The 15,804-nt window shown below is 42.4% G+C and overlaps 1 protein-coding gene across 4 annotated transcripts in view; it reads left to right on the top strand.

The window, feature by feature from the left end:
* Nucleotides 1–666: 666 nt before the first annotated feature.
* The window catches only part of GOLIM4 (golgi integral membrane protein 4), a 78,785-nt gene continuing 63,647 nt past the window's right edge, over nucleotides 667–15,804 (top strand). For all 4 annotated transcript variants that reach the window (XM_042955189.1, XM_042955190.1, XM_042955191.1 and 1 more), the window contains exon 1: nucleotides 667–1,167. In XM_042955189.1, coding sequence (XP_042811123.1) covers nucleotides 981–1,167 — 187 coding nt within the window. In that variant the 5' untranslated portion in view covers nucleotides 667–980. The remainder of the gene's footprint in view (nucleotides 1,168–15,804) is intronic.

Consider the following 15,804-nt stretch of genomic DNA (forward strand, 5'->3'; position numbering starts at 1 on the left):
GCACTCACACACGTGCGCACCGTACCTCGCCCAGCCGCAAGCCGGGACACGTCGCCCGCGCACCCCACCTCCCCGGCCCTGGCTCCGCGGCCTCTCCCCATCGACCCGCACTCCACGTGGGCGCACCCCGGCGCCAAGCGGCCGCTCTGCCCACGGAGCCCCTCGCCGGCCCCCGGGGTGGGAGGGAAGGCGCGGCCCCGGGGTCGGACGGACAAAGCGGGCGTCCAATCGAGCCCCGCACTGCCTCCCCGAAGGGAGGGAGCGGAGGCTCGGACGGGCCCAATGAGCGGGGAGCCCGAGTGGGACTTCCTCCCGGAATCCCGTTGGCCAGAATAGCTGGGCCGTGGGTGACACGTAAGTTGGGTGGGAGGCGGCGGCGGCCGAGGTTGGGCAGCCCGGTCAGTGACACCGGCCCGCCGTCCCCCCAAACCCAGAGGGGCCAGCCGGCCCCCGCCCATCCGCCGACTCGGGCGGGCCGCGCGCGGAGGCGCCGCCTGGAGCCGAGTCCTTTTGTTGGGCGCGTACCCCCTCCTTTTGGTGGCAACAAAGTCGCGCAGCGGGAGCCGCTGCGAGGGGGCGGGGAGCGGCCGGGGCGGGACTCCGAGCGCCGCCGGGGGCAGCCGAGCCAAAAAGTGGGGAGGAGGAAAAAAGGCAGGCGGCGTCTGGGGACCGGCGCGGGCACGGTCCGCTCGGAAGTATGCGGAGGGCCCCTCGCCGGGCCCGGGCACTCGCGGAGAGCCAGCCTCGCAAAAGTTTGGCGGCCGCTGCCCAGGCGGCGTCGATGGCTGCGCGCCCCACGGCGCGCGGGGGCTGAGCGGGCGCCACTTCCCCTCGGGCCCCGCTTTTGTGTCTCGCGTCTCCTCCTCATGCTGCGTCCGGCCACCTCCTGCGGCGGCCGCTGCTGAGACGCTCGCTCCCGCAGAGGGGAGGAAGGGACGGCGGCGGCGGGGGCGGCCGCGGCGCGGGGTCCAGGCGGGACTATGGGAAACGGGATGTGCTCCCGAAAGCAAAAGCGGATTTTCCAGACGCTGCTGCTGCTGACCGTGGTGTTCGGCTTTCTCTACGGCGCGATGCTCTACTACGAGCTGCAGACGCAGCTGCGGAAAGCCGAGGCGGTGGCGCTCAAGTACCAGCAGCACCAGGAGTCCCTTTCTGCCCAGTTGCAAGGTACGGTTAACGGGACGCGCGCGGCCGGTGGCTAACTTCGCCCCGCGCCTCCCGCCCCGGCTGGAAAAGTGGCTTTGGGGAAACGTTGGCCCTGCGGGTGCCACCGCTGACCATCACGGACCTCAGAGTTGAGCCCTGCAGGGCCGCCCGGGTTCTCAAAGTGTCAAGGGAGATGACATCCCCATCCTCCCGCTTCCTCCGGCGGTTACGTTTGAAATTGGTCGCTCAGAGGCTGGTCCCGCTGGGCGTTGGATGGGCCGGCACACACTGAGCGCTTTACCCCAGTCCTTGTCAGTGGCCCCGCTGGAGTCCGGGCAGACCGACCAATAGCCCTTCCTCCGTGTCTGCCAGCCCATCCCGAAGAGGCACTGTCCTCGTTTGTGGGTATTTGCTTTGCAGTTGCCCTTGTCAGTAGTCTAAGAGATGGAGTTTGGCGGTGATTTCCCAAACTATGTTGTTTTTTTAAGGGAAATTTAGCCATGACCTAGCAGCCCAAACTAAAGGCCCAGTAGAATGGAACCTGGTGGTTTCTATTAATTTAATAGTGTGACTTTAGAGATGTTGGAGGTATTGGAAAAGTCCACACTGCCGCTGTTCACCATCCCCCAGATATGTTTTGGAGGGAAAAAGTTTGTCTTCCTGCGAAACTTTTAGTTTAATACAGAGATAGGTAGGCGTGTGTGTTGGGGGTGGGGGGGTGGGAGGTGGTACTTTACAGTTAGCCTTGAGAAGTCCAAGGAGAGAAATAGAATTTTTCAGTTTATCAGATACAGTAAACACAATTTGAGCAAGACCTGCAGAAAGATTTAAAGTTTCTACCCTTCTATTTTAGAATCTCCTTTAATGTAAATTTCAGAAACATAAATGATGCATGACTGCAAAGTAAGCGCGATGTGGCCTTAGAGCATAGTCATCCTGTATATACTTTTTGAAAGCTTTTACTTGTACTTGTGTGTAGTTTTCAATACTTATGTAGTCCTCTCCCCAAGCAGAAAATAATAGTAGAAAACTGTGAGCAGTGAAATGTTGACAGTCTTTGCTGATGATGCAAATATAGCTAATTTCGTATTACTGGGAAAATATAAGCTGGATGGATGTTTCTGTCAGTGTATGTGTATATAAATATGAAACAGATGCCTTTTCGTGGCTTCAGCTATTTTGAGTGTTTTCTAGTAAAAAAAAAAAAAAAATTAAAACGAGAGAAAAGGACATGCAGCTGATTGCTTGGTCTTATTTTCTCTTCCCAACTTAGAAGAAAAGGAATTATTTTTAGCTTACTGAAGCTGCATAGCCACAGGCAGTGAAAATATGTGAGCTGGGTTTGGCTCAAAAGGAAAACCTGTTTTGGTGCAGACTTGGGCTAAGAAAATTTTTCTTTAAACTTGTTGGTATTTACCCAAGACTTATTGTTGGTGTATGAATTCTGGATATTTATGTATTTACTTAGAAGACATCAGTGGCTTCCTGTGAAGTTCAGCGCAGTTAGACAAAGGGGGAAATTTATGATCTAAGACTACAAGGGCAGGACTGGATTTTCACACATGTGGCTGGAAGGGGCATGTGTGGTGGATTTTATGAGGTTGTTACCTCGGTCTCTTAGCTTAGGAGACCGATGTGAACATACACTGTCAAGTTAACCAATACCTCCTCAGCACTGCACGGTGCCTGACGCTCATGAGGGGATCAATATATATTTATTCAGTCAACAAAGGAAATTATTCTGAACAGTAGTGAGAAAGTTAATCCCATGCATTTTTGTCTGCCCTCTCAGCCTTCACTTCCCTGTCTCTGCTTTGTGAAACAAAACAAAACAAAACAAAGTAACCAAACATTTCACCCAAGCCCAAGGAGAGCATTTACCTTCGCAGCCAAAGCTGGAACTGATTGACTGAGGCCCTAATTTCTGAGTCATGGCCTGTATTTGCAGTATTTAGTTTTGAAAATCAATCTCAATTTCTTTTCTCCTTTTATTGGCTGCCTTTTGGTGAAAGTTGTGGAGGAGAGTGGTGGTAAGTGGTGATACAAGGCCATTCAAATATACATTTGTTTTGCAGTAGGAGATGAAAAAATGTAGCTAGTTTGAGTAGCTTTAAAGTCTATTTCTTAATGTACCCTTTTGCCATTTCCTCTTGAATTGTGGTGCTGGAACAATTACAATATGATCATACCTGAAGAATTATTTCCCAGGCAGGCCACATGATTGACTCCTATAGCATTTATTTTGGATTTCACATCTGCAGGTCATTTAATGAAGGTTTTCTGATGTTAGCATCTTTTGCTTCCCCAATGACAAATGACATTTCATTCAGCAGCGCTCTGTTGTACCACCTGCATAGATTTGTTTTGAGGGCGTTAGGCTCTCCATTCTCAGAACTTGTTTAGTTAAGTGAGATCTCTTGACCTGGAGTGGATTAAGATCAGAGTTAATTATGAGTGGCCTCTCTAAAAAAAAAAGATGACTCTTGAAATGTTTAAGTAGTTTGGCCCTATAATCTGAAGGTATACATTTGTTAAGTGAGCATATTTAGGTCATCTTCAGTTTAAGAATGGGTTGTACTCCAGAGATTATTTTGAAAGTAGGTTATGTCTAACTCTAAGTACATTTTGTAGTAGACCAGTTCCTTAAATAGGAGATGGTGAGGGGCGACCTGGGGAAAGTTCCAAGACTAGGCTACCTCCTCTCCGGTAAAAACAAATGTCTATGTCTGCCGGCCTATGTATCTATTTGCTTATCTATCTCCCACTTACACCACACATCAATTACCTTGAGCAGTGGGGCAGAGGTTACATATTGGTGGCAGAGGCAGCAGTTAACAACCTTTGACCAGCACAATGTTTACTTAACCTCTTACATTTAAAAAAAAAAAAAACAAAACTGCTTTCAGGTGGGCCATGCACCATTCTCCGTGTCCATACACAGTGGTTCTTAGCTCTGACTGCCCATTAGAATCACGTGGGCAGCTCTCAGACCAACTAAACCACAGTCTGTGGGAGTGAAACCCCCCCCCCCCCATGTCATTCTCCCCAGGTGATTACAATATGCAGCCAGGGTTGGGAACCACAGCCCTATTATCTTTTTTTTTTTTTTTTTAAGTTTATTTATCTTTGAGAGAGAGAAAGCGTGAGTGCCTGTGGGGCTGAATGGGGGAGAGGCAGAGAGGGAGGGAGAGAGAGAATCCCAAGCAGGCTCTACACTTAACAGTGCAGAGCCCAGTGCAGATACACCGTGAGATCATGACTTGAGCCGAAGTTGGACGCTCAACCGACTGAGCCACCCAGGTGCCCCCACATCCCTATAATCTTAAAACTGAGCTGTATCACACATTACTTTACTTTTCTGGCCGTAAAGACACCTGAGGGTTTTGTTGTTGTTGCTTTTACCCAGAGCATGTGATTCAGATACTATCCCTGCAACTTTCTGTGTGAACATGGCCCTCATTTTTCTTATACAGTGGAGATTAGAATGACCTACTTCATCGGGATAATGTGAGGATAAAGTAATGAATCCTGTTAAGCTCCTAGGACATACTTGGCACATAGTAGGTACTGCTCATTAAAGATGATCTGTTATTATCATCATGGCCCCTGTTTGAGGTAGGATATTTCATTTCTCCTCTCCAGGTTTATCGTGGGTAAAAGTGTTCAAATTGGCAAAATCTGTTTTTATAATTAACTACCTCCTTTTATTGTACCTGACTGGACATAAAAGGAAACCGGTAAACGAACATAAATCCAAGTACTTTCCTCTGGAGAAGGGACCTTCGCTGACAATTTAAACTTAAGAAATTAAAGTAGGGTTACTGATTAACTCCCTTCTGTATCATATCAGATAAGAAGAAGGTGTAACTCCTAGTGGTAGGCAATAACCTTGTGCAATAGGATCTGGGATAGAGATAGAACTATTTAACTTTTTTAAAAATAGGGGCAAATAGCCCTCATTCCCGAAACACTGTGTTACATTATTGCAGTGATGGCAGGAAATCATCAAGAAAAGGTTTATATAATGTTTCCTGTTCTCCTGTTCCAGATGAGTAGATCACAACTATTTAAAGTAAAAATGTGGTGCTTCTAAGGCTCATATTTTTATTTAAGTTAGTTGTTTCTTGCATTGTGTTCTCTTCACACAGGATGGCTTGCTAGTCTGAGCGTGAACAGATCACATTGGAACTGGTAACTTCTTTGTTTTCAGCCTACCCTGAATCCGCTTAAGAAAGAATAAAAAGTCTTCTTCAGCTCAGGCCCAGTCTTTATTTATTATTTCATCTCCAGTGCCAGGTGCCTGGCACTCAGAAGATAGTAGGTCTACACCTTTGTGGTATTTCCTGTCTGCTTACGAGTGTGCTTATTATGTGGTGGGCAGTGAAGTCTGGTAGATACAGGCTGAGGAGTCACAGCACTTGGGTTTCAAGTCTTGCTATCTTTTTTTTTTTTTTTTAACCAACAATTTTTGAGTGGTTCCCAGAACGCAATAATTTAGACCCACAAGTGTGGGTTGTGTGTAGTTAGGTATACTCATTTTTAAGTGCTAAGTTGGGTCTCATAAACATCAACGAGATACTGTTTATTAAATGAACATTTTCATTTAAAAAATAGAGCAGAATGAAATACTCTTTAAGGTCAGTAGTTTTTATGTGTATGTAAAATCCTGCCTTAAAATGCATTCCCTGATGGGGCGCCTAGGTGACTCAGTCGGTTAAACATCCAGCTCTTGATTTTGGCTCAGGTCCTGGTCTCACAGTTCATGAGTTCGAGCTCAGTGTTGGGCTCTGTGCTGACATTGAGGCGCCTGCTTAGAATTTTCTCTCTCCCTCTCTTTCAGCCTTTCCCCTGCTCACTCTCAAAATAAATAAACATTAAAAAAAAATGCATTCCCTGAATAAAAGATGAAAGCTTTTAGATACTTTTTGAAAATCTATTTCAATTAAGCATTCTGTTATATATGTATATGATTTGCATAAGTTTGTATTGTATGAGTCTACACTTTGTGTCTGCCTTAGTCATCCCTGCAAATTGGAACATGTCCATATTGGTTGACTATATAAGACAATTTCTCATTATTTGTGAGCCTTTAGTTTAAGTCCCATATAGATTGGAAGTCTTCCCTGACTTCTTTATTCTCTCCTGTCATACCAAGGACGGTTACTTCTAGGGCTGGAACACGAGACAGGTTTCAGAGACCTAAGGAATCAGTGACTTGGAGTTGGGGAATCGACGTGCAGTGGGTTTGAGAGAAACTAGAAGAAGGCAGAGAGAAGAAAGGGGAGTGCTATCAGTTTATGACTTTTCAAAGCGTTGAGGAATATTCTTGCTCACATGTTTGTGTCCTAAAAAGAAAGAAAGAGGGACTAGTGAAGGGCGATTGGTTTTGGCATCAGGTGCTGTTTGAATACAACTCTGGTGTTCACAGGTAGAGACCTTGAACAAGCAAGTGACGCCTCTGGACTTCAGTTTCGTCATGTTTAATTGGGAATAACAATGTCTAACTTGCACACTTGTGTAGATTATAAATAATACATCTGAAATGACTAGCAGGGATCCTGGAGCACATTACTATTGCATTTATTAGGTGGCCGGGACTACTGTTGCTGGATTAGCATTGAGCTGCTTTTTATTTTGGTTACTGTTTACATCTAGCAGGTAATAGCGTTATTAGTTATGGCCTAAATGTGGCTTTTGTCAGAGCTATTTGCCCAACTTGGCTGAAACTTTTACTTGACTTAAGACAGTCTCACTCTATTTTCTACTGTACTTTTTTTTTTTTTTTTGGCGGGGGGTGGGGAAGAAAAGACCTGAGTACGCTTTACATGGTCACAACTAAGAATTGTTGTTTTTCATTTTGACAAGTAAGTGTTTTTATTTTATCATTGAGGACAGAATGTTTTTTGCTACTTTTGCCAGTCAGTGCTTTGTGACTTTTGTAGCTTTGGAAGTCAAAGTTATATGTAATACAACTTTACTGGAAGAGAAAAGTGGCAAACTGTATCTTCCTTTTGAGCACTGTTATTTAAAGTGAATTTATTTTGGGGCGCCTGGATAGCTCAGTCAGTTAAGTGTCATCTGACTCTTGGTTTTAGCTCAGGTTGTGATCTCACAATTTGTGAGTTTGAGCCCTGCATCGAGCTCTGTGCTGACAGCGTGGAGCCTGTCTGGGATTCTCCCTCTCTCCCTCTCTGTGCCCCTCTCCTGCTCGTTTGCTCTCTCTCTCGCTCTCTCAATAAACAAACAAACAAACAAACAAACAAACTTAAAAAAAACCTTTAAAAATAAAGTGAATTTATTTTGATAGAATTTTGAAAATTTATTTGAAGAAATTAAAATTTTTAAAAATACATAACATTTGTGGAATGTCTACCTGTTCAGGTGCTGTGCTAAGCACGTTACATGCATTTTCTTATTTAACAGTGACATGAGCACTTTAATGTAAGTGAGCAATCTGAGGCTCAAGGGGTTAGTTAACTTGCTAGTGTCAAGGTCAAATATGATGAAACTGAGCTTTGAACCCTAACGCAACTTCCCAGCCGTGTTCTTTCCACAGTACTCCATTGCCCTCAAAATTATTTTAGTGTTTCTCATGACAATATTAATGGTTTTGAGAAAGTAGGTTAGGTGGGTTGTCACATGAAGAGTCAAGATAAAATTTAGAATCAGAAATACTAGCGTGATTATTTGATGCAGCATTTCCAGAGTATAAGACATTTGCTGCTGTTACAGAAAGGAATTTTGGTTGATTTGGAGTTGATTTTAGGTAGTATCCAGATGCTGCATTAAATAATGTTGAATCATATAATAAAGACCTCAGATTCTTTTGAATTTGCTTTCAGTGTTTAAGAAAACAAGTCAAGTAGAAACTCTCAGTTTCATGCTAGAATCTCTCTCATAGATATAGTTACCCATTTGTTTTTCTCAAAGAGAGCAGACTAGGACAACCAACAGTTTGATAGCTGGAATCTAATAATTGTTTTTTCATATTGTTATGTTTAAATTTTACAGTCACTGTCCATTAATGCCATGTAAGTCATATTTTTCATTTACAAGGTAGTAGTGTATTTTTTTTTTTTTTTTTTTTTTTAGTAAGTTTGTTTTAGGGGAAAATGTGAAATTTGTCAACCCAAAGTGCCTATACAGGTTTTGCGTACATAAAGTAAGAAGTCATGTTTGAGTACCTGAGTGTCTGTAGTTCAGGACTGCATTAACCGATTGACTCAGATACAGACATTGAATTTTACAGTTAAGAAAACAGTCTTGAAGCAGGTGAATCATTTATCATGCATCTCAAGCTAAGCCCACGTGTCCTGTGTTCTGACTTCCAGTACAACATAGCATTCCCCTACCGTGCTCTCCTGTCACTGGAGACCAGCACACTCTTCTCAGTTCCAGCAGAAATGGGCGTTGCTATTTTTAAACAATGCTATGTATTTCTGAATGGCATATTTGTGTTCTTTGTTTTTATTGGCCAGTGGGTGCCTATCCAGAGGACATGCCAGTTATATTGGCTTTTGCTAATAAACCTCACTAATAGCCTGGAGGGATGTGGGCATGAAATAAATTGCTCTTTAAAATAGTATGACATTTTTAAAAATAATGCCTTAACTGTTTTTCATATATAAAATGTCACAATATGATAGACTGTGAATAGAAAAGTAACAAACGGGCTGTCATTCTGAAGGATAAGGCATTATGGAACATTTGAGTGACACTGTTTCTGTTGAGAGTGAGTTTAAGAAAAATATATGATCATTTTAGGAGAGCTGAACATTTCATTTCCCATTTCACATGCCATTTAAATCCCTTCTTTAAGTGGAACTTTGTTATAAACAACAACAAAAATGTGTAAATCAAGATATTTAAGAGAGCTTTGACATTGTATGGTCTCAACACCAGCTATGATGCTATGAAATAAATATTCTAAGCAGATTAAAATTGGATAGCTGTTGCTTCTGTATTTGGTTAGCATTTATTTAGTTTTACATCAGTGAGATTAAATCTATAATCTATTAATCTCTCAATCTATTAATACACATGAATTCTTAAAAGGATTTTATATCCTTTTTAAAGGTTTGATGCTATAAAACATGTTAATTTGCACTGATGTCAGGCATTATTTTCATTAAAAGATGAAAAATAAATGGTCTTCACTGTATAGATGAGCATCAGCTCTAAATCCAGAAGTCATCTACGTTTGACCTGGGTGTGAGTGGGGCTCCTCAGGTATAGTTCCTCAAATATAGTTCCTCATCATCTGTAGATCTGTGAAACTATGGAGTCAGGATATCTGACCTCAACACAACCAACATACAGCAGTGATGCAGGCATAAGATACCTACATGTTCTTGTTCAAGAAAGAATAAGATTTGTGGTAGGTAAGAGTCACTGGTCCATAGCAGTTCTGAAATCCTGCTAAACAGAAGTTTCTTGACGAAGTTTCCAGAGTTGGGGATAATTCTCCATGGCTCTTCATTCTACTCCTTGGGCTACTGGCTCCCCTCTCTGAGTCGTCTTTCCCTTATGAAAGGTGGCACGTGTTTTGCAGCCAAAGTTTTTGTTTTTTTAATGTTTATTTTTGAGAGAGACCACAAGTGGGGGAGTGGCTGAGAGAAAGGGGAACAGAGGATCCAAAGTGGGCTCTGAGCTGACAGCAGCGAGCCCGATGTGGGTGTTGAATTCACTAACAAGTGAGATCATGACCTGAGCCGAGATTGGACAGTCAACCAGCTGAGCCACCCAGAAGCCTTGCACCTGAGTTTTCTCAGCCTGCTTCCTGCCGGTAGGATTTGGGGGATTTATGGCGTTTTTTTCATTTAGCACAGTCTGTTCCTTTCATTCTAAAATGGCAGAGTTTCTGCTGATAAAATCCTCTTAAAGCTTTTGTCAGTCCCCTTTGAAACTCGTTAGGGTTTACTCAGTGAGACAAAGATCATACCCACGTATTTCTTAGAGATAAATCTTTCTCTACCTTGGGCTTCTGCTGAGACAAGGGATAGGCAGTGCCCTTTAACTTTCCAAAGGCCTGCTGAAAGGATCGCTGAGTCACGGTCTTAAGCTTTTAAGAGACCCTGTGGTACAACTGAAAAGCTCATTAGGAGGCTACATTTCCAAGGTCTTAACAGGAATTTCTGAAGCCACACTCTCTGTCTCATCTTTATTTTATTTTTATTTTTTAAATGTTTATTTTTGAGAGAGAGTGTGAGTAGGGGAGGGGCAGAGAGAGAGGATCTGTCAGAGGCAGAGGATCCGAAGTAGGCTCTGCACTCTCAGCACAAAGCTTGATGTGGGGTTTGAACTCACGAACTGCGAGATCATGACCTGAGCTGAAGTCAGATGCTTAACCAACTGAGCCACTCAGGTGCCTCTCTGTCTCATCTTTAGACCATTTTTTTTTTTTTTTTCCTGGCAGTTCCTTGGAATTAATCTTTGTGTGGAAGCTGTTTCTTAGTGTTAGTATTGTTTGCTGTCCAGAGATGCTGAGAATTTTCAAAACCATCGAGTGGTTTGAAAAGCATCAATTTTCAAAGCCTTCTTTTGGTTTAGTGGTCCTTCCCTCAATTTATCATCTCCCAGTTTACTCTAATCATCAAGAAGAAACCAGGTAGCATCTCCAGCACTTTGCTGGGGAATCTCCACAGCTAAATTACCCAGTTCATGCGGCACATTTTTTATTCCTCATAGAACTGCAAGTGACCACATACAGGTCATGTAACTATATATAAGTGTGGGTATTGTTACACCTTCCACCACTACTAACTTACAATTTCCAAGAAAATTTTCTCATTTTTATTTACACCCTTCCTAGCAGTCTCTTCAAAGTCCAAAATTCTGTGAATAGTATTTTTAAAGCACTTTACATGTTGACTCATGCTCTTAAGTCCCATCACACAGTTCTGAAGCTGTTCCCACCTTTCAGATTTTTGTTATTGCAGCACCCTACCTCCAAAATCTGTATCGGTTATCCTGTTGCATAGCAAATTATCCGCAAACTGAATTGGCTTAGAACAAAAAATGTTATCTCACAGTTACTATAGGAAAGGAATCTGGGCTTAGTTGGATGATTTTTTTAAAGATATCTCATGATGTTGCAGTAAAGCTGCTGACCAGGGTTGTAGTCATCTCAGAAATTAACTGGGGTTGAAGGATCTGCTTCAGAATTCACTAATGTGATCATTGGCAGGCCTCAGAAGATCCGCTTTTAATCTTGCTCATCTGGGCCTTTCCATAGGACTTTCTGCAGTTCCACTGTGGAACTTAAAAAAAAAAAAAATGAAAGCTGGCTTCCTCCAGGGCAAGAGATCCAAGGGAGAACTAAAGAGTGTGCAAGAACCTAAGATGAAAGTGAAAATATTTTAATAACCTCAACCTTGAAAGTGATAACCCATCACTTCTGCCATGTTCTGTTCATTAGACTTGAATCACTAAGTTCAGTCCATGTGCAAGGGAAGGGGCTTATGAAGGCATGAATAACAGAAAGTGGGGGTCATTAGGGTCCCCTTAAGCAGCTGCCTACCAGGTGAGAATGTCATTGTTGTCATTGTTGGCAGTATCATTACCAATTCATCATAAACGAAAAGTCACTGAGCACTTGCTATGTAGCAGGCACTTCTCTGAATGACTTTCTTGTATTATCCGACATAATACTTTTGTAAAAATACATTACTACATATTTAAATGTGATTTATTATTTAATTTGAAGTATATTAGCAAGAAGTGGCATTTGAAATCATGGCACTGTGGAGAGAAACTCTCATGTTTAAACCATTTGACCTGTAATGATTGAAATTCAAAGAGTTGCAAGTGACTCTCTGAAATGTAAACCCAGCTAGTAAGCTGCTGAGGGAAATCAGAGTGGAAGGCTCATGTCCTTGAGGAGTTTCAAAATCCGTTGACAATATGTATAATGTTTTCACTCCTACAGTTGACTGTATTTCTTTGGCAGGTACGTAGGAAGGCAGTGCAGTGTGTTTGTTCATATATTTTTACTTCTGATTGTTCCTTCTGCTTTTATAGACTGCAGTCTTTGACGAAAACCTTGTTATTTGGTAATCAGAAGATAAATTTTTGAGGAGTGAGTTTTATGGTCTTAGAAAGATAAATATGTTTGATTTAAAGAAAGAACATTAACTGCATGATTAGTGATTTCAACTCGTTTGTTGGTCTCTACTTTGGAAGTCAAGTGTAAAGATTGAAATATAAGATTATTCTTCCGTAATATTAAAAAAATAACAATAGACTGTAGCATTTTATGAAAAAGTCATTAAATAATGTTTCCTGAACAATCATTCCAAAATTCATAGTATGACCTCACCCTTCTTAACATATTTTAGCTATTAGAAATACAAGATAAATATTTCTAGTTTCCATTTGCCTTCCGTTATATTCTCTAAGAGATTGGATTAGGAAGTGAGTAGAGAATGTCTTGTCAAAATATGAAGCCATGTTCCATTCAAGAATCAAGGACAGTTCTTTCTTGCCAGTGAAAAGTTGCTGTTGAATTTCTGTGGAATCCATGACTCTTCCTGCCCCATTGCTATCAATGTGGGTACTAGATTGCTGCCATGATATCCACTGTCAATTCTGGGTTGCCATGGACTTCTTTTCCTTTGTGATATTCACATGCATACTGTTAAGTCCTCATGATATGTGGTCTTTGTTCTATGTTCCAAAAACCAAAGTGTGAAAAATTCACTACATATTCTACGATGTAGTACTAACATGTGCAGTGTGGTTCTTAGGGTTGCATATTGTTTTGTTTTGTTTTTTTCTCATATATCTTTGCTCCGTTGGTTGATTAACATCCATTTAGATTAAGCTAGAGGGTGCACTCTGCTATGAAACTGTCCAAGGAAGCAGTAGCTACTAACCTAGTTAGCTAGAATGATGCTTTTGTGTGTGCATGTCAGACTCCTTATTTAAACCCCAAGAAGTCTTCATCGAAGGATCCCATAGTAGCAATACTTGGAGTACAGGCTGAGCCTTTAAAGAAAGACTGTTTTGTTTTATTGTAGGCCTCCAGCTGTTTTCACAACTGCCTCCTACCCAGCAACAACTCATTCCTAAGGCCATATTTTGTGTCTCATCTGTGACCCTCTCTTTAAGGGTGGCATTTGCAATATGGGATCCATGGGGGTCCAGGAACTTTCTGAAAATATATGTCCATTCTGTATATGTGCCTTTTTCTAAGACAGAAGCCATAGCTTCTATCAGATCCTCAAAGCGTCAGTGACCTAAAAAAGGTTAAGAACCACTGCTTTAGGGCAAATTCCTTCTTCTGAGGTCCTTTCAAGTCCATCTTGGAATTTGAGCTCCCTTGGTCCTACCCGATGAATCCTCTAGAAAATGGCTGAATTTGTAATGGGGTGGTCAGTGCTCACTGCTATTTCCCTAAAGCCCTAACCCACTCCACCCCTCTCAAATTTGAGATTCCTTATTGGGGATTTAAATGGTATTTAATAAATTGCATTCCTAGAATTCACTAGTAATTACTTAGTAAATAATAAAAAATGCCTTGCAATTACATGAGAAATTTATACCTTCCAAATTACTTTATATTCATGATACCATTTGGTCCTGGAGGAACCCAATGATATAGAGAAAAGCAATATTCTATGTTATTACCATTTTAAATGTGAGGAAACAGAAGTCACACAGCATGACAATGACACGCTTGGGGTTAATGCTCAAATTGTTTGAATCCTAATTCAGGGCTTTTAGTTATCCTCGGTTTCCAAGGTTCCCTCACCCTGGAATTGAAATGAGATTCTAACAATATTCACAAAACAGTTTCTGACTTTACCTCCTTAGAGGGAACTCTATCCTTTTTAGATGCTGCCAAAAAGTTCAGAATATTCCCAGATGATGACTCACCTGGACATGAGAACTAGTCTCCTTGGAGTCGACCTACCACTGTAACGGGAACAATGAGAGTTTGTCCAACTGATGCATGGCAAGCCAGTACAAACTGACACTGGGCTTTTGCAGTGAAGGAAGATAGGCTATTTACTGGTGTGGCATCACTCAGGAGAATGGGGAGCTAATGCCCAGAAGTTTGGAACTCGCAGATTGCTTGCAAGTGAGGGTTTCTAAGGACAAAACTGGGGACAGAGATCTGAGGAGGTAGACACTGTTGATTGGAGGCCCGTGAGGTCATGTTAGCAGATGTTACTAAATAACTTATGACGCCACTTCATCTGGTCCCCCAGAGGTCTGTTCCATCTCCAGAGACTTGGAATCTGAGAAGTATTTTTGTTCTGTATGCAAGAGCTTTCATTAGTGCTGATTAACTACTTGTCCTACAGGTTCCTCTGAATGATTAGCAACCATTCCTATCCCTTGAGCCTAGGCTTATGTGTTCCTAGATCATCTGGTGCTGCCTGAGGGTGACATGACCTCTAGTGTTCGTTGTTAATCTGAACTGACAGGATAAATTCCAGCTTCACCACTCCCCACCTCTCCCCATCTTCTTGTCCACAGAAGGTACTGATAGCTGCTCAAGCTGCTGTTTCCTGCTTAACCCCTGCAGCTTTCTCTGTTGTCTTTGGCATGTTACCTTTTTTGTTTTTGGACCTTACATACCCTGGAGGATCCAAGCAGGCTTCATAGAGACTGGGTCCCACCCAGGGCAATAAGAGTGATAGTCATTGTGATATACTTGTCTTCGTTACCCTTTGTATCTATCTCTGGCACATTGTCATTGATCCGAAATTAGGGTCTTAGGCTGACCCTTACCTTAGGGTAATTCTTTTTTAGACTCTTCTGCATCCTGGGGTGTAGACTGAGCTTAAGCTCACACTGGGATTCTGCTTTCACCAGAGGCTGTCACCTCCTGATAGCATCTGTAGCTTCACCTTGACCTCACGGTGGGGGGAGGAGGGGGGTGCGGGGGCAGGGGTTTGAATCTCACCACTCAAATGACTCTCCAGCTGTGCTTTTTAGCTTCCAGATGTAGAAGTCAAATCACTCCTAAATAAATCATAGATTGGTAGAGCAAGAAAGAATGTTTATAGAACCCAGGTTGCAAAGAGTAGCATGTGGCCGCGTTTTGGTTTGGCCCACACAGTGCTCTGAAAAATTTCACAGTAGTTGTCTACCATGGAAAAAGAAAGATGTTTTTTTGCAAATATACAGGTTTCTGACTTTGTTTAAGAAGTCCAAAGATCCCTTCACACAGGTCTGCATTCCTGCATGGTGAATGGCCCACATTTTGATTGGGGCATGTGGGCTTCAGTTGGCAAAAATTCCACTGGGAATTCTGTATCTCAAATAATAACTTGTTTAGTTTATCAGCAAAGAAAGTGAGCCTCCGAGACATGTCCATATTGGACAGCGCCAATATGGTAGCCACCAGTTGGTCATGTGTGGCAGAAGCATTAAAATGCAGCTGCTGTGACTGAGGAACTGAATTTTAAACTTTAATTTAAATTTTAGAAGTTAGGACTAAAGCACGGTGAAATATTTTTCTATAAAACGTGACTTCATTGTTTTGGTGGCACTACATTTCAACGAAGTGCTGTGTACATTAGGTATTATTGGTGTATTTCAGTGCACATATACTTTTTAAAATGTGGCTACTTAGAAATTCAAAAATTACAGATGTGATTCACAGTGTGTTTCTGTTGGACAGTGCTGATCTGACAGAACTCACACAGC

The sequence above is a fragment of the Panthera leo genome, chromosome C2 (genome assembly GCF_018350215.1).
Source record: "Panthera leo isolate Ple1 chromosome C2, P.leo_Ple1_pat1.1, whole genome shotgun sequence".
Classification (NCBI taxonomy): Eukaryota; Metazoa; Chordata; class Mammalia; order Carnivora; family Felidae; genus Panthera; species Panthera leo.